This window comes from Saimiri boliviensis, chromosome 17, assembly GCF_048565385.1.
Source record: "Saimiri boliviensis isolate mSaiBol1 chromosome 17, mSaiBol1.pri, whole genome shotgun sequence".
NCBI lineage: Eukaryota > Metazoa > Chordata > Mammalia > Primates > Cebidae > Saimiri > Saimiri boliviensis.
The window spans coordinates 21,885,326-21,903,504 of record NC_133465.1 but is presented as its reverse complement, the minus strand read 5'-3'; the positions used below and the strand labels follow the sequence as shown (position 1 = coordinate 21,903,504).

Below are 18,179 nucleotides of genomic sequence, written 5' to 3'. Positions count from 1 at the left end.
CAGTTCCTCATGATAACTGTTATAATCAATAGAATATTACATTGATTGAAGCAACATTCAATGTATACATTCTTATGTCTGTGAATTTTGCTCACATGAACCAAGAAGTATGCTTTGAATTACCTTTCCTTTCTTATACAGCTCTTGCTTCCCCTAGGGTTAATAATTACTTCCATCTTTGTTTGCTCTGTACGGTCTCTCACTAATTCATACCCAGACTTCTCTTCTTAAAAATAAGTTTGCTCAAAGAACTATTTGTAAGTCTGTTTAATCACAATCTAAAGTAACCAAAAAAGCTTTAAACTTCTGATCTCCACATGCATGCCTATTAAATAACAATAGGAATTGGGCCTTTAAGTTTTAAGCTAAGCAAACACTTTTCTTTCTTGCCAATATACATTCGTTGAGGGATGTTTTCCCACAATAAATGCCTTTCATCTATTGAAAACCTTTTGAGACAGAAGACCCCCTACTTTCCACCCCTACCTCCCCACTCCTGCAATTAATAATCTCCTAGAGGCCAGGTGTGGTGGCTCAAACCTGTAATCCCAGCACTTTGGGAGGCCAAGGTGGGTGGATCGTGAGGTCAAGAGATCGAGACCATCCTGGCCAACATGGTGAAACCCTGTTTCTACCAAAAATACAAAAATTAGCTGGGTGTGGTGGTAGGTGCCTGTAATCCCAGCTACTTGGGAGCCTGAGGCAGAAGAATTGCTTGAGCCCCAGAGGCAGAGATTGCAGAGTTGAGGCCCTGTCTCAAAACAAACAAAAATATTTATGTATTATGTGTGTGTGAATATTGCTCATATGAAACAAGTAAAAGAAGGAAAGGGAGAAAGTTTGTCTTTACAAAAGAATGCCAGCTGATAAGTGTAAAAATAATGGTAGAATTAGAAAAATCACCATTTTGTAACCCTTAGTGTGATGAATGATTCTGGCAATTGTCCGTGGATGCTCAAACCTTTAGAAGTAACATCATCAGGAAGCAGGCCATTCACATGATCTCAAAGTATGGCCCTTTAGATTATTTAAGTATAAGGGAGAGGTGTCTTTACATTGCAAAGATTCAGCAATTGCTACTTCAAAGTGACCAAACTTAGCTTCCACAGTAGTGGGGAGAAATTATATGTCTCCTGATCTGAGGCAACAAGAAGTATGTATATTTAACTATATGGTCATATTATTTTTGTTTGTTTCGAGACCTGGTTTTGCTCTGTCTCCCAGGCCGGAGTGCAGTGGCACGATCTCTGCTCCCTGCAACCTCCGCCTCCTGGGTTCAAGTGAGTCTCCATCAGCCTCCCGAGTAGCTGGAATTACAGGCATATGCCACTGTGCCTGGCTCACTTTTGTATTTTTACTAGACATGAGGTTTCCCCAAATTGGCTAGACTGGTCTCAAACTCCTGACCTCAAGTGATCCACCCACCTTGGCCCCCTAAAGTGCTGGGATTACAGGTGTGAGCCACCGCACCCAGCCATATTCTTTTTTTTTTTTTTTTGGAGACGGAGTTTTGCTCTTGTTACCCAGGCTGGAGTGCAGTGGCGTGATCTCAGCTCACTGCAACCTCCTCCTCCTGGGTTTAGGCAATTCTCCTGCCTCAGCCTCCTGAGTAGCTGGGCTTGCAGGCACACACCACCATGCCCAGCTAATGTTTTGTATTTTTAGTAGAGATGGGGTTTCACCATATTGACCAGGATGGTCTCGATCTCTTGACCTCGTGATCCACCCGCCTCGGCCTCCCAAAGTGCTGGGATTACAGGCTTGAGCCACCACGCCCGGCCCCGCCATATTCTTAATAAAAACTGTTTAATATGATTCTAACCCTGAGGAAACAATAAGGCAAAACCAGAATGTGGAACATTTTTCTGGACTTGAATCTTTAAAAAAATTACTGATAGAAAAACAAAAGATTATAGTTGCCAGGTGCAGTGGCTCACACCTATAATCGCAGCACTTTGGGAGGCTGAAGAAGGTGGATCCCTTGAGCCCAGAAGTTGGAGACCAGCCTGGGCAACATAGAGAGACCCTGTCTCTATTTTATAAAAATGAAAAGTAATTTAGCCAGGCACAGTAGTGTGTGCCTATAGTCCCAGCTACTCGGGAAGCTGAGGCAGGAGGTAGAGGATGCGGTGAGCAGAAATCATGCCACTGCATTCCAGCCTGAACAGTGGAAATGAGACCCTGTCTCAAAACAAAAATTAAGGCCAGGAACCGTGGCTCATGCCTGTAATCCCAGCACTTTGGGAGGCTGAGGCGAGAGATCATGAGGTCAAGAGATCGAGATCATCCTGGCCAACATGGTGAAACCCCATCTCTACTAAAAATACAAAAATTAGCTGGGCATGGTGGCACATGCCTATAATCCCAGCTACTTGTGAGGCTGAGGCAGGAGAATCTCTTGAACCCAGGCGGCGGAGGTTGCAGTGAGCTGAAATCGCACCGTTGCACTCCAGCCTGGTGACAGATTGAGACTCTGTCTGAAAAAAATAAAAATAAAAAAATCTAAAAAGAGACTAAAGAGAAATAATTCAGTACATGAGAACATTGATCTTGGATTGGCTAGGGTGTAAAAAGATAGACATTTTAGGACTAATTGGTAACGTTTAAATAATATTTGAATCACTGTTAATTTTTTAGCAATAGTGATATTATGGTAATATAGGATAGTGTCCTTTTTGAAGCAGAGGCCTGCAGATATCTAGAGGTGAACTTCCATGATGGCTGTGCTTACTTTCAAGTGGCTTAGAGAAAAAATGTGTATGTGTGGACATGTACCAGCTACTAAGCCAGTACGTCCAATCTCACCAATCTCCGGAATCTGTACTCCGGGGCCAGAGCTGGAACTTTCTGCTTTCCCAGCTGGCTCTGTGAAAGGCTTTACATCTCCAGGGCTCTAGAGAGAGAAGGCCAGCCTGGAGGAAATAAAAATGGGGTTCTTTCTGTCTGCATTCTATTGACAATTCACATTTAAAAGGCTGAAATTGGGTGTTTGTGTACAAAAAATTAACTCAAAATGGATCAAAGACGTCAAGTTAAGAGCTAAGATTGTAAACTTCATAAAACCTAGAGGAACATCTTGACATTAGCAGTTATTTCTTGCATGTGACACTAAAAGCACAGGCAACAAAAGAAAAGCTAAACTGAACTTCATCCAAATTAAAAACTTTTATGCTGGGCATAGTGGCTCACACCTGTAATCCCAGCACTTTGAGAGGCCAAGGCAGAAGGTTCATGTGAGCCCAGGAGTTTGAAACCAGCCTGGGCAATAAGTGAGACCCCCGTCTCTACAAATAATAAATTAGCCAGGCCTGGTGGCGCATACCTGTAGCCCCAGCTACTCAGGAAGCTCAGGTGGGAGGTTGCTTGAGCCTGGGCTGAGGTGGGCAGATGACAAGGTCAAGAGATAGAGACCATCCTGGCCAACATGGTGAAAGCCCATCTCTACTAAAAATAACAAAATTTAGCTGGGCATGGAGGTATGCACCTGTAGTCCCAGCTACTTAGGAGGCCAAGGCAGGAGAATCATTTGAACAGGAGGCTGAGGTTGCATTCAGTCTGCGAAGTCCATCAAGGCTGTAGTGAGCCATGACCAAGCCAACTATACTTCATTCTGGGCAACAGAGCGAGACCTTGTCTCAAAAAAAAAGTAGGCTGGGCTAGGTGGCTCACGCCTGTAATCCCAGCCCAGGCCAAGGCAGACAGATCACAAGGTCAAGAGATCGAGACCATCCTGGGAAACATGGTGAATCCCCATCTCTACTAAAAAATATAAAAATTAAATGGGTGTGGTGGTGTGCACCTGTAGTCCCAGCTTCTCAGGAGGCTGAGGCAGGAGAATTGTTTGAACCCAGTAGGTGGAAGTTGCAGTGGGCAGAGGTGGTGGTGAGCTGAGATTGCGCACTGCACTCCAGCCTGGCGACAGAGCGAGACTCCATCTCAAAATAAATAAGTTTTAGGCCGGGCACAGTGGTTCACCCCTGTAATGCCAGGACTTTGGGAGGCCACGGTGGGCAGATCAGTTGAGGCCAGAAGTTCAAGACCAGCCTAGACAACATGGTAAAACCCCGTCTCTACTAAAAATATAAAAATTAGCTGGATGTGATGGTGCATGCTTGTAATCTCAGCTACTCGGAAGGCTGAGGCAGGGGAATCACTTGAACCCCAGAAGGTGGAGGTTACACAGGCTAAGAAACTGCACTCCAGCCTAGGCAACAGAGTGAGACTCTTGTCTTAAAAAAAAGAAATTTTTCCTGCTGAGCAGTCTAGGAAAAAGAAAAAGGAGAAAAAAAAAAGATTTAATAAAATTTTTTTTTGTGCACCAAAGGACACTGTCAAGAGAGTGAAGAGATAACCCACAGAATGAGGTTATTTGCAAATCATATATCAGATAAGAAATTAATATCTAGAATATATAAAGAAATCATACAACTCAGTAACAAAAAACCTGATCAAAAAATAGGCAAAGGCCTCGAATCATCATTTCTCCAAAGAAGATATACAGATAGCCAATAAACACATGAAAAAGATGTTCAGCGTCATGAATAATCAGAGAAACGCACTCCAAAACCACAGTGAGACAGCCCTTCACACCCACTAGGGTGGCTGTTATTAAAAATAAAACAAGTGCTGAGGAGGGTGCAGGGAAATTGGAACTCTTGGACATTGCAGGTAGCAGTGTAAGATGGTGCAGCCACTGCAGAAAGTGAGCATGGCCGTTAATAAAAAAAATGCCACAAAGTGTTACCATAGGAGCCAACAATCCCACCTCTACATTTATATTCAGGAGAATCAAAAATAGGGCCAGGTGCAGTGACTCACACCTGGAATCCCAGCACTTTGGGAGGCCAAGGCAGGAGGATTACTTGAGGCCAGGAGTTCAAGACCAGCATGGGCAATGTAGCAAGACCTGTCTCTACAAAAAAGAAGTGGAACTTGAGCAAATATTTGTGCTCCAGTGCTCACAGCATTCTTCACAATCACCACAAATGGAAGCATCCCAAATGCTCATCAGTAGATGAATGGGTAACAGATTGTGCTGTGTACCTACAGTGGAATTTTTTTCTTTTTTTGAGATGGAGTTTCGCTCTTGTCACTCACTGCAACGTCCGCCTCCTGAGTTCAAGTGATTCTCCTGCCTCATCCTCCCAAGTAGCTGGGATTATAGGCACGAGCCACCACACCTGGCTAATTTTGTGTTTTTAGTAGAGACGGGGTTTTGTCATGTTGGTCAGGCTGGTCTTGAACGTCTGACATCAAGTGATCCTTCTACCTCAGCCTCCCAAAGTGCTGGGATTGCAGGTGTGAGCCACTGAACCCTGCCAGATATCATAGATCTGTAAAAAGTGAGAGGCCAGATGTGGTGGCTCATGCCTGAAATCCTAGCACTTTGGGAGGCCAAGGCAGAGGAGGATCTCTTGAGGGCAGGAGTTCAAGACCAGCCCGGGCATCGTAGTGAGACCCTATCTCTACAAAAAGGCTATAGTGTGCAGTGATTGTACCTGTAGCTAGATTGTGCCTGTTGCCTGTCCTAGAGTGCAGATCAGCTACTGCCTTCTAGCCTGGGCAACAGAGGGAGACTCCATCTCTTTTTTTTTTTTTTTTTTTTTTTTGAGACTGAGTTTCGCTCTTGTTACCCAGGCTGAAGTGCAATGGCGCGATCTCGGCTCACCGCAACCTCCGCCTCCTGGGTTCAGGCAATTCTCCTGCCTCAGCCTCCTGAGTAGCTGGGATTACAGGCACGCGCCACCATGCCCAGCTAATTTTTTGTATTTTTAGTAGAGACGGGGTTTCACCATGTTGACCTGGATGGTCTCGATCTCTCGACGTTGTGATCCACCCGCCTCGGCCTCCCAAAATGCTGGGATTACAGGCTTGAGCCACCGTGCCCGGCTGAGACTCCATCTCTTAAAAAAAATTTTTTTATAAGCTTTATCAGTGAAAAAAAAAAATTTTTCTTTTTTTTTTTTTTTTTTTTTTTTTTTTTGAGACGGAGTTTCGCTCTTGTTACCCAGGCTGGAGTGCAATGGCGCGATCTCGGCTCACCGCAACCTCTGCCTCCTGGGTTCAGGCAATTCTCCTGCCTCAGCCTCCTGAGTAGCTGGGATTACAGGCACGCGCCACCATGCTCAGCTAATTTTTTGTATTTTTAGTAGAGACGGGGTTTCACCATGTTGACCTGGATGGTCTCGATCTCTCGACGTTGTGATCCACCCGCCTCGGCCTCCCAAAATGCTGGGATTACAGGCTTGAGCCACCGTGCCCGGCTGAGACTCCATCTCTTAAAAAAAATTTTTTTATAAGCTTTATCAGTGAAAAAAAAAAATTTTTTAGAGGAGTGAAATTCTGGTTTATACTACAACATTATATACCTTTTTGCTAAGTGAAATAAGTTAGACACAAAAGGAAAAACAATATATGATTACGCTTACATGAGGTACCTAGAATAAGTAGATTCACAGAGGCAGAAAGTAGAATACAGGTTACCAGGGGATGTGGAGAGGGAGGAATGAGGAGTTATTATTTGAGGGGTGGAGTTTCAGCTTGGGATGATGAAAAAGTTCTGGAAATGAACAGTGGTGATGGTTGTGCAGTGTGAATGTACTTAATGCTACTGAGCTGTATAATTGGTTTAAATAGATTGGGTGTGAGAGTGGAGAAAATGGTTTAAATACATTTTATATTATGCATATTGTACTACAATTTTAAAAATTAGGTTCTCTAGCAGAACTGTGAGGGGAAAATAAAATTAGGGCCAGGCGTGGTGGCTCATGCCTGTAATCCCAGCACTTTGGGAGACCAAGATGGCTGGATCATGAGGTCAGGAGATCAACACCATCCTGGCCAACATGGTGAAACCCCATCTCTACTAAGAATACAAAAATTAGCTGGGTGTGGTGGCGTGCGCTTGTAGTCCCAGCTACTAGGGAGGCTGAGGCAGGAGAATAGCTTGAACCAGGGAGTTGGAGGTTGTAGTGAGCCGAGATCGCACCACTGCACTCCAGCCTGGGTAACAAGAGCGAAACTCCACCTCAAAAAAAAAAAAATTCAGCCGGGCGCGGTGGCTCAAGCCTGTAATCCCAGCACTTTGGGAGACTGAGGCGGGTGGATCACGAGGTCAAGAGATCGAGACCATCCTGGTCAACATGGTGAAACCCCGTCTCTACTAAAAATACAAAAAAAAACTAGCTGGGTGTGGTGGCGCGTGCCTGTAATCCCAGCTACTTAGGAGGCTGAGGCAGGAGAATTGCCTGAGCCCAGGAGGCGGAGGTTGTGGTGAGCCGAGATCGCGCCATTGCACTCCAGCCTGGGTAACAAGAGCGAAACTCCGTCTCAAAAAAAAAAAAAAAAAGAAAAGAAAAAAAAAAAAAAATTCTGGTCCCTATGTCTCTGAGACTATGAGATCTCTTTCCTCTAATCGCATTACACAGTATATACCTCCTCATGTGTGTGAAATTGAACTTGGTTCAATTTCAGTTTTTCACGGGCCCGCTTTCTTGTTCCAAGGGCAATCGTTTGGAGCTTTCCTTGAAATAACAAATTTCTGCTTATTTTGTTTTCTTTCTTCATGCAGACCTGAGGATGAGGTATTTCTAAAAAGACTTTCTAAAGGTTACTTCGTGGGAAAGGACTCTGGCGCTCCCCTTTTCTACAGAGAAGAAGGAAACGAAAAATTTCAGGAGAAAGATTACACAGTAGCTGCAGTGCTGTACTCTAAGGTAAGACACTCCCAGCTCAGCAATTTATTTTTCTTTGAGTCACAGTCTCACTCTGTCACCAGGCTGGAGTGCAGTGGCGCGATCTTAGCTCACTGCATCCTCCGCCTCCCGGGTTCAAGCAATCCTCCTGCCTCAGTCTTCCGAGTAGCTGGGATTGCCGGTGTGTGCCACCATGCCCAGCTAATTTTTGTATTTTTAGTAGAGACAGGGTTTGACCATGTTGGCCAGGCTGGTCTTGACTTCAGGTGATTCGCCCAGCTCAGCAATTTAACAATGCATATTTCTTCAGGAAATAGAGCTGTATTGCTAACAGCCAGTGTTATATTTTATTGAATGTCTGTCTATAATTTATCGAATGGATTTGAAAAAGAAACCTGGGCTGGGTGCAGTGGCTCATGCCTGTAATCCTAGCACTTTGGGAGGCCAAGGTGGGTGGATCACCTGAGGTCAGGAGTTCAAGACCAGCCTGGCCATCATGGTGAAACCCAATCTTAAAAAATAAAGAAATAAAGAAAAAGAAACCTGGCAGAATTCTGCTGTGGTTAGAGTCTAATACAAAATGTAGTTTATAGTTCCAGCACAGTGGTTCACACCTGTAATCCCAGCACTTTGGGAGGCTGAGTCAGGAGGATTACTTGAGGCCAGGGATTTAAGACCAGTCTGGACAATATAGGGAGACCCCTTCTCCACATAAAATTTTTTTTTCCGCTCTTGCCCAAGCTGAGTGTAATGGTGCAATCCAGGCTCACTATAGCCTCTGCCTCCCAGGTTCAAATGATTCTCTTACCTCAGCCTCCTGAGTAGCTGGGACTAGAGGCGCATGCCACCACTCCTGGCTAATTTTTTGGTTTTTTTGGTAATAGAGACGGGGTTTCACCATGTTGGTCAGGCTGGTCTTGAGCTCCTAACCTTGTGATCCGCCCGCCTCAGCCTCCCAAAGTGCTGGGATTACAGGCATGAGCCACCGTGCCTGGCCTACTCCCAGCTAATTATTTTTATTTTTAGTAAAAATGGGGTTTCACCATGTTAGCCAGGCTGCTTGCAAACTCCTGACATCAGGTGAGCCGCCTGCCTCGGTCTCCCAAAGTGCTGGGATTATAGGCTTGAGCCACCATGCCCAGCCCACAAAGAAATTGTTTTACATTAGCCTGACTGGCGGTGGCAAAAATCTGCTGTCCTGAAACGAGAAAGGCTCCCTTGGCCCTCTCACAGGGTGTGCGATGGGGTGTGTTTCGCCTCTTCAGTGCCCTGATGCTCAAATCTCTAGGGGCGCAGACAGACGGACAGGCTGTTGGGCTCCGACCCCATGGCAGTGTCCGGAGATGAGTGTTCCCAGCTGAAGCCCCAGTGGGTATGTGTTATGGGACGCTCTTTTAGTTTGCCTTCTCTAGGCGGCTTGCGTTAACCAGCTCAATGAGACCCTCTACCTTGTCGCAAGGACAGAGGGCTTTCTGTATCCTGGGTTCTTGCCTTGGTGTACCGGAAGAATCAGATCACACGTGGGCTTACAGAATGAGTGAACGTTTTATTGAGTAGAAGTAGCTCTCAGCAGGTTGGGGAGCCGAAGGGAGATGGCTTTTCCCTGGAGTCAGCCACTCTGAGGCCCACTCCTGTCCACCTGCTCTGACCAAACTCCGTGTGGTTCTGCCCACGGTCAATGGCCCACTGGTGCCTGTCGGCTGCTCTTCCACCGGTGTGCCCCTAACGGCGTCCAGCTGCTTGCCTGTCTGCCTGCTAGGGTATTGGGTTTTTATAGGCCCAGGCTGGGGGCGTGGCAGGCCAGGGTGGTCTTAGAAAATGCAAAATTTGGGTGCAAAGGCTGGAGTGCCTGTTCTCACCTAGGTCCGAGGGTGAAGCCTTAGCCAGGGACCCACCTTTCTCTACGGAGCACTTCCCTGCCCCCCTCCCATATCAGTCCCAGCTACTCAGCAGGATCACTGAACCCAGGAGTTCCAGGCTTCAGTGAGCTGTGATCATGCCACTGCACTAGCCTGGGTGACAGAATGACATCCTGCCTCAAAATATATATATATATATATATATATATATATATATATATATATTTTTTAATTTCTTCAAGAAACTTCTGCTTTCATATTCCTTCAGATATCTTGTAGCAGTGAGCTGCCTTGCTTGCCTCGCCTGTGTCTGTCAGCTCTTGTTGAACTGTAAGCCATTTTTGTCTGAATGTCTGATGAGACTATTAGCTTGATAGATTCAGTCATCCATTACTCTTGGCTGGGCACGGTGGCTCACGCTTGTAATCCCAGCCCTTTGGGAGACTGAGGCAGAAGGCTTGCTTGACACCAGGAGTTTAAGACCAACCTGGGTAACATAGCAAGACTCCATCTATAAAATAATATATATATTACTCTTACTGTTCTGCTTTCATAGTCAACCAGAACAGGATCCCCTGAGAAACTTCCTTCCATAGCTTTTAAGAGGTTTATGTGGGCTTAAAGCAGGAATGTATCAATCTTTTGCACCAGTTCTGTGTTCTTGTTTAAATTTGACGGTAGGCTGGGCACTGGCTCACATGTGTATTTCCAGCACTTTGGGAGACAGAGACCGGAGGATTGCCTGAGCCCAGGAGTTCAAGACCAGCCTAGGCAACACAGCGAAGCCCTGTCTCTGTTAAAAACATTTTTTTTTTTTTTTAATTTGAAGGGTGTACACCCTACTCTGAATCTTTTAGCAGATTTATGCTTGAACGTGCTTGAGATTTGGGATTAATTTTCCAAAAACCATCACACCTACAATAGCAGCTTCTACAGCTGATAAAATCCCTGCTTTGTAGTGTTATAATAAAGTATCTAGCTAAATAATGTAAGCTTTAGTGATTGCTAAGGGATTAAAGTCCGTTAGGTGTAATGATCCACTGATAAATGGCTTAATAGTTGTTTTTTCAGAGCTAATCTCTTCAACTTTATGTATATGCATCATAAATGTGATCACATGGGAGGTTCTTCAAGGAAAACAGGGAAAATAAAAAGTGAAGCCAAATAAAAAATGTAGTTTTGCTCTGGATGTGGAGGGAGGTGAGCCTTCCTATTTCATCAGGCCAGTGTGTGGGTGATTACGGTACTCTGCAATTTTCTAGAAAGCTGCTGTTTTCTTGGTTTTAAAAAATGTTTGTTGTTTTTATCTGATTGTAAAAGTAATACATGTTTACTTTGGAAAATACAGAGAAGCATAAAGAGTAAAAAAAAAAAATCTCATAACCAGTGATAGGCACTGTTAACATTTTTGCTTACATCCATCCAGCCACTTTTTCCTCCGAAAATATGTTTTTTCTTTTATGAAATTGGGATAATGTAGCACTTACTGTTTGGTAACCGGCTTTTTTCCCTCGACAATTTATTGTGACCATTTTCTCATGTTATTAAATTTTCCACTGGAACATGATGTTTTACGGCTGCTTAGTGTTCCATTACAGAGAAAAAAAACTGCTTGATTTAACATCTCCTGATGTTGGCAAATTGTTTGGGATCATAACACTGCAATGAGCATCTTTGTATGTAAATATTTGTATATATCTGATTGTTTGCTTAGGATAAATTCCTAGAAGGGTAATTGCTGGGCAGGAATGTATTTTTTAAGGCCTTTGGTACTTGATGCTGAATTGTTCTCCAGGAAGGAACTAGTTAACATCCCTTCTGGCAGAGTATGGGAATATTTATTTCCCCATCTCCCAAGCAATACTGGTTGTTATTATTACACTTTTATTATTATATCTATTTATTTTTGAGTAGAGAATCTGTTCATATAAATTTTAAAAGTGCAAAGGTTTACAGTGTAGTCTGCTTCTCCTCTCCCCTGACCAGGTTATTCTCCATTCTCATAAGCTAGCACTGCTGCATATATTTCCAGAGCACATTCCAGGCGCGTGTAAAGAAATGCAGTCTTCCACTCCTGCACACACACCATGCTTTTACATCAATGATAACATTCTGTACGTACTGCTCAGCACCATGCTTTTCCACTTCACAGTAATAGTTTAGAGATAATTCAATTTTAGTACGTAAAGAGCGTCCAGGCCGGGTGCGGTGGCTCAAGCCTGTAATCCCAACACTTTGGGAGGCTGAGGTGGGCGGATCACAATGTCAAGAGATTGAGACCATCCTGGCCAACATGGTGAAACCCCGTCTCTACTGAAAATTAAAAAATTAGCCAGGCTTGGTGGGGCATTCCCCTGTAATCCCAGCTACTGGGAGGGTGGAGGTTTTAGTGAGCTGAAATTGTGCCACTGCACTCCATCCTGGGCGAAAGAATGAAACTTTGTCTCAAAAAAAAAAAAAAAAAGTGTCCTCATTCTTTATTATGGCTACATGGCATTCTTATTAAATGGATGTGTCATAATTTGCGTAACTAATGTCCTGTAGATCAACGTTTGTTTCCTGTCGTTTGCTATTTCAAACAATCTATGATTGAAAACTTTGCACAGGGCCGGGCGTGGTGGCTCACACCTGTCATCCCAGCACTTGGGAGACCGAGGCAGATGGATCACCTGAGGTCAGGAGTTTGAGACCAGCCTGGCCAACATGGTGAAACCCCATCTCTACTAAAAATACAAACCTAAACTGGGTGTGGTGGTAGGTGCCTGTAATCCCAGCTACTTGGGAGACTGAGGCAGTAGGATCACTTGAATCCAGGAGGCAGAGGTTGCAGTGAGCTGAGATCATACCACTGCACTCCAGCCTGGTTGAATAAGAGCGAGACTTCATTTCAAAAAAAAAAACCCTTGCATGTGTGTCATTTTTCATATATAGCTGTAATAAATGATGGTATCTGTAGGTTTAATTCCTAGAAGAGAAATTGCTGGGTTGGTGGATATTTTATATGTATATAAGTTGTATATACATATAGAATTTTGGCATATATTGTTTAATTACCCTCCCCATAATTACGAAACCAGTGTACACTCCCACTAACAGCATAGTGAGATGCCCATTGTCCCCCTCCTTGGCCAGCTCTGTGTCCTATTGATTATTTTTTTCCTGATAGGTAAAAAATGATATCTCTGTACAGTTTTAATTTGCATTTTATTGATTATATGAGGTTGAGCATTTTTTCACATATTTAAGAGCCATTTATATTTCCTGTGAGAACTGGCTGTATCATTGCTTATTTTCCTACTGATTTATTGGTTGTCTTGGGAAATCTTGATAAAGCAAAGAAATTAGCTCTTTGTCTGTAATATGAATTGCAAACATTTTTTTTCAGTTCAGTGTTTGCCTCTCAGTACTACTTTTATTGGTTTTTGGTGTGGAGCTATTTTCTGTTTTCATGCGGTCAAATTTCTTAACCTTTTATAACTTCTGGGTTTTGTGTCATACTTAGGGATTCTTCCAACATGACTTCACATGCTTTCTACAGTTTCTTCCAGTGCTCCTGTACTTTGGTTTTTTTTACATTAGGAGCTTGATATATTTGCAATTTATCCAATGAAAGATTTATCACTTACTTTCTTTTTCTTTTTTTTTTTTTTTTTTTTTTTTTGAGACGGAGTTTCGCTCTTGTTACCCAGGCTGGAATGCAATGGCGCGATCTCGGTTCACCGCAACCTCCGCCTCCTGGGTTCAGGTAATTCTCCTGCCTCAGCCTCCTGAGTAGCTGGGATTACAGGCACGTGCAACCATGCCCAGCTATTTTTTTTTTGTATTTTTAGTAGAGACGGGGTTTCACCATGTTGACCAGGATGGTCTCGATCTCTTGACCTCGTGATCCACCCGCCTCGGCCTCCCAAAGTGCTGGGATTACAGGCTTGAGCCACCGCGCCCGGCCACTTACTTTATTTTTCTTATTGTCTACCTACTTATCCTCTCTGTATACATAGATATATATATAGATAGATAGATAGATTTTTTTTTTGAGACAGAGTCTCACTCTGCAGCCCAGGCTGGAATGCAATGATCTCGGCTCACTGTACCCTCTGCCTCCTGAGTCCAGGCAATTCTTCTGCCTCAGCTACCCACGTAACTGCGATTACAGGTGTGCACTGCCATGCCTGGCTAATTTTTGTATTTTTGGTAGAGATGGGGTTTTGTCACGTTGGCCAGGCAGGTCTCAAACTCCTGACCCCAAGTGATCCACCTGCCTTGACCTCCCAAAGTGCTGGGATTACAGGCGTGAGCCACCATGCCCGTAATACTTTTATTCAATAATCTTCATATTTCCTACGTTTACTTGAGTGCCATGTTATTAATTTTTGCCAATTTGATGGTAGAAAAAAGTATTCTTTTTTGTTTGTTTGAGACAGAGTCTCACTCTGTCACCCAGGCACGGTATCAGCTCATGCAACCTCTGCCTCCTAGGTGCAAGCAATTCTCATACCTCAGCCTCCCAAGTAGCTGGGATTACAGGCTCACACTACCACACCCTGCTAATTTTTTGTATTTTTAGTAGAAATGAGGTGTTGCCATGTTGGTCAGGCTGGTCTCGAACTTCTGGCCTCAAGTGATCCACCTGCTTCAGCCTCCCAGAGTGCTGGAATACAGATGTGAGCCACTGTGCCCAGCCTAGTTTCCCTTCTTTTTATTCATTTTCTTATATTTGGCTATCCATATGTGAATCAATCATTTGTTTCCTTTAACTATTTGTGTTTCTTCTTTTGTGAATTTCTACTTGTGCCACCCACCCTTCATTATATTCAGGATGTGGGATATTATACTTGCAGATATTTCCCTCAGTTTTTTACACTTTTTTTTTTTTTTTTTTTGTCTTTTTGTTTTTTCCTTTTTGTGGAGAACGAGGTTTCACTGTATTGCCCTGGCAGATCTCGAACTCCTGGGCTCAAGCTGTCCTCCTGCCTCTGCCTCCCTAAGAGCTGGGATTACAGGTGTAAGCCACAGCGCCTGGCTTCCCTCAGTTTTTTATTGACCATCAGTATTGTTTGTGGTTGAAGCTGTGTCTGAGATTGCTGTCTTCAATGTGCTTTTAGTATTTATTTCCTCACTTGCTCTTTACAGCTTCGCTCTCAGGTAGTTAAAAAGTAAGCTGGTGCACAAAGAAGCTTAGTAACTTCCCCAATTTCATACAGTCTTTTTTTTTTTTTTTTAAAAGACGGGGTTTCACCATATTGGTCAGGCTGGTCTTGAACTCCCGACCTCAGGTGATCAGCCCGTCTTGGCCTCCAAAGTGCTTGGATTACAGGCGTGAGCCACCACGCCCGGCCTCATACAGTCTTTAGTAGCAGAGTCCCTAATATCTGAAATAGGTACTTTAGAGACGCTGGTTTCCATTTGTACCTGCAGCCAGTTCATTGTTTTGCAGGGAGTGTCACATTCAAGGCCTAACACTGAGGACATGTCACTGTGTTACGCTAACCGCTCGGCAGCCCTCTTCCACCTGGGTCAGTACGAGGTGAGTGTGAGGGTGCTTGGTGTGATTGGAGAGGATTCTAGGGCCTTCACTGGAGGACTAGACCTTCGTCTCTGCTTCTTCCTGAGAACACTGAAATAGGTCCTGCTGCAGCTGGTTGAATTGGAAACACATGAATATCTACCTAAACTCGGGCCAGGGGCCCACACCTGTCATCCCAGCACATTGTGGAGTTGAGGCGGGTGGATCACCTGAGGGCAGGAGTTGGAGACCACCCTGGTCAACTTGGTGAAACCCTGTCTCTACTAAAAGTACAGGGATAAAAATTAGCCAGGTGTGGTGGCAGGCACCTGTAAGTCCCAGCTATGCAGGAGGCTGAGGCAGGAGAATCGTTTGAACCCGGGAGGTGGAGGTTATGGTGAGCAGAGATCATGCCACTACACTCTAGCTTGGGCAACAGAAGACTCTGTCTCAAAAAAAAATAAAGAAAAGAGCTATGGGACATTCCATGGGCATATGGACTGTATCCAGTAGGTCAGCAGTGCTCAGTGTCAAGATCAGCTGTGATATATATTGCTACTAATACTTCAGGCTCCAAGAGTTTGCAAAGTATACTGTTTGCTTCTTTAAGTAGAGTATGTTCAAGATTTTCCCTGTAGTAGTATAGCTCTGCCTTAATAAGTGTCATGAGTGGAAAGTGGGAGCTAACTTGAAATGCCTGTGTGTGCCTGTGAGATGGGCTTTCTGTGACTGGCATTCTTCTCATCCCCTGATTGTGGCAAGAGAAAAAAAGTGGAGGGCCGTGTCAGTGGAATTTTTAAAACAGGAAGTGACCAAGATCAGATTAATGTTTTAGGAAGATGCCTCTGCAGTTTATAGCAGAGAGGTCTAAGGACAGGCTCTAAAATGCCATTTTGATACATCTTTTGGATTTCTACAAAATTTCAAATTATATCCTCTAGTTTAGAACTATTGGAATAGTAAGAAGTCCACACTTGCCTGTGGAATAAAAGAGAAAAGTAGGGATCTAACTCTAGATCCTAAGCAAGAAAGTCCTGGACTACCGAGGCCAGTGATTAGGAAGAACTTGTGAAACATTTAACCCTTTACAACTTTTCTGTATTGATTGTTTCTGTTTTCCTTTTTTTAAGACAGGGTCTCTGTCACCCAGGCTGGAGTGCAGTGACTTGATCACAGCTGACTGTAACCTCAAACTCCTGGGCTCAAGCAATCTTCCTGCCTTAGCCTCCTGAGTAGCTAGGACTATAGGGGAGTGCCACGAGACCTGGCTAATTTTGTAATTTTTTGTAGAGCCCAGGATCTTGCCTGTGTTGCCCAGGCTGGTCTCAAACTCCTGGACTCAAGTGATCCTCCCCTCTTGGTCTCCCATAATGCTGGGATTACAGGTGTGAGCCCACCATGCCCAGATGTTTTCCCTCTTCTAATAATGATTACCATTTATTGAGCACATACTATATTCCAGGTACTCCTTTTGCCATGTTAGATATGTTAGTTCATTTTGTCCTTAAAACAACCCTGTGAGATACTATCACTGTTCTTTAGATAAAATTAAGACACTGAGAAATTAAGTCAATTGCACAAGATCATGTGGCTAGTAAGAGGCAGAGTATATCTGAGTGCAGGTCTGCTTGGCCTCAAAGCCTGCCTCTTAGTCATTATACTGTAATTCTTCTATGCAAAAGACTTTTTTCCCTTAAAAGTAGAAATATTTAATAAGAACATTAAGCATAACAATATCTTCAACAAGTATTGCTAATCACTCGAAAGATCACACGTAAATATATGTAAAAGCACATGGTTGTAGTTGTTCCATTTTTAATAATCCTTAATTTTCCTGTGGGTTTTTGGAAACATTTTTAGTAATTGAAGAATAGGGACCCAGGGTCATTTTGGGATTTTCTTTGTGTTTTCAGACGTGCCTTAAAGACATTATTAGAGCACAGACGCATGGGTATCCAGAAAGATTGCAACCCAAGATAATGTTACGTAAAGCAGAATGTCTGGTGGCCCTGGGGAGACTACAGGAGGCGCGCCAGACCATCAGTGATCTTGAGAGGAGCTTCACTGCCAGCCCAACCCTAGCAGATTTCCCCTCTCAGAGTGTGCAGAGAAACCTCCGTCATCTGAAAATGAAGGTACAAGAAAAGGAGGATCTCACAGAAACCTTCCCGGCAGCTCTGGCCAAAACCCTTGAGGGCGTGGACCTAAGAGAAGAGAATAAACAACTTTCCAATGCCTCATCATCTGTCAGCTTATGCATGGATCCTGTAAAAGGTCGCTATCTCGTTGCCACAAGAGAGATTCTCCCAGGAGAGCCCCTGGTGAAGGAGGATGCTTTTGTGAGTGTTCTTAACCCAGGAGAACTGCCACCACTGCATCACAGCCTAGGCAGCAAGTGGAACACCAGAGTTACCAATGCAGACCTCTACTGTCACCGATGCTTGAGGCACACTTTGGCCACAGTTCCCTGCGATGGATGCAGCTATGCCAAGTATTGCAGCCAAGAGTGTTTGCAGCAGGCCTGGGGGCTCTACCATAGGACAGAATGTCCTCTAGGGGGGCTGCTTCTCACACTGGGTGTGTTTTGCCACATTGCCCTGAGGTTGACTCTTTTGGTGGGATTTGAGGATGTTAGCAAAATCAGGAAGCTTTGTGATGAGGTTAGTAATAAGGACATCTGTTTACCTGAAAGCAGCAGTTGGGTTAAGACGCGTAATTCTGGCCTAGGGGAGATTGAGAAAAATGGCAAAATCGTTGAGATCCCAATTCCTGGATGCGATGTTAATGGGAAGTATGAAAGTAATTATCAGGCTGTCTTCAGCCTTTTGCCCCATACTGAAAACCATAGCCCGGAGCACAAATTCCTCTGCGCGCTGTGTGTTTCTGCACTGTGCAGGCAGCTAGAAGCGGCCAGTTTCCAGGCCGTCACAACGGGTGCGAACTCCTCCCAGCTGAAAGCGGCAGCGGCGCCTGAGTTGTGTCCAGACGTGACTGTTTGGGGCGTGGCGATGCTCCGACACATGCTCCAGCTACAGTGTAACGCCCAGGCGATAACCACCATACAGCACACAGGTAAGAGGGAAACTGATGTGCCTGCTGACAGTATTAGTCTTGGTGGAGCAG

General features: G+C 44.3%; 1 protein-coding gene across 5 annotated transcripts in view; it reads left to right on the top strand.

Moving 5' to 3' along the window:
* Positions 1-18,179, top strand: part of SMYD4 (SET and MYND domain containing 4) — a 43,718-nt gene that overhangs the window by 4,854 nt on the left and 20,685 nt on the right. For 2 of the 5 annotated variants that reach the window (XM_074388347.1, XM_074388348.1), the window contains exons 3-6: positions 7,571-7,715; positions 13,218-13,298; positions 14,988-15,077; positions 16,970-18,128. In XM_074388347.1, the coding sequence (XP_074244448.1) occupies positions 7,571-7,715; positions 13,218-13,298; positions 14,988-15,077; positions 16,970-18,128 (1,475 nt within the window). The remainder of the gene's footprint in view (positions 1-7,570; positions 7,716-13,217; positions 13,299-14,987; positions 15,078-16,969; positions 18,129-18,179) is intronic. The other 3 variants (XM_010339969.3, XM_074388349.1, XM_074388350.1) reach the window with 2 other exon arrangements.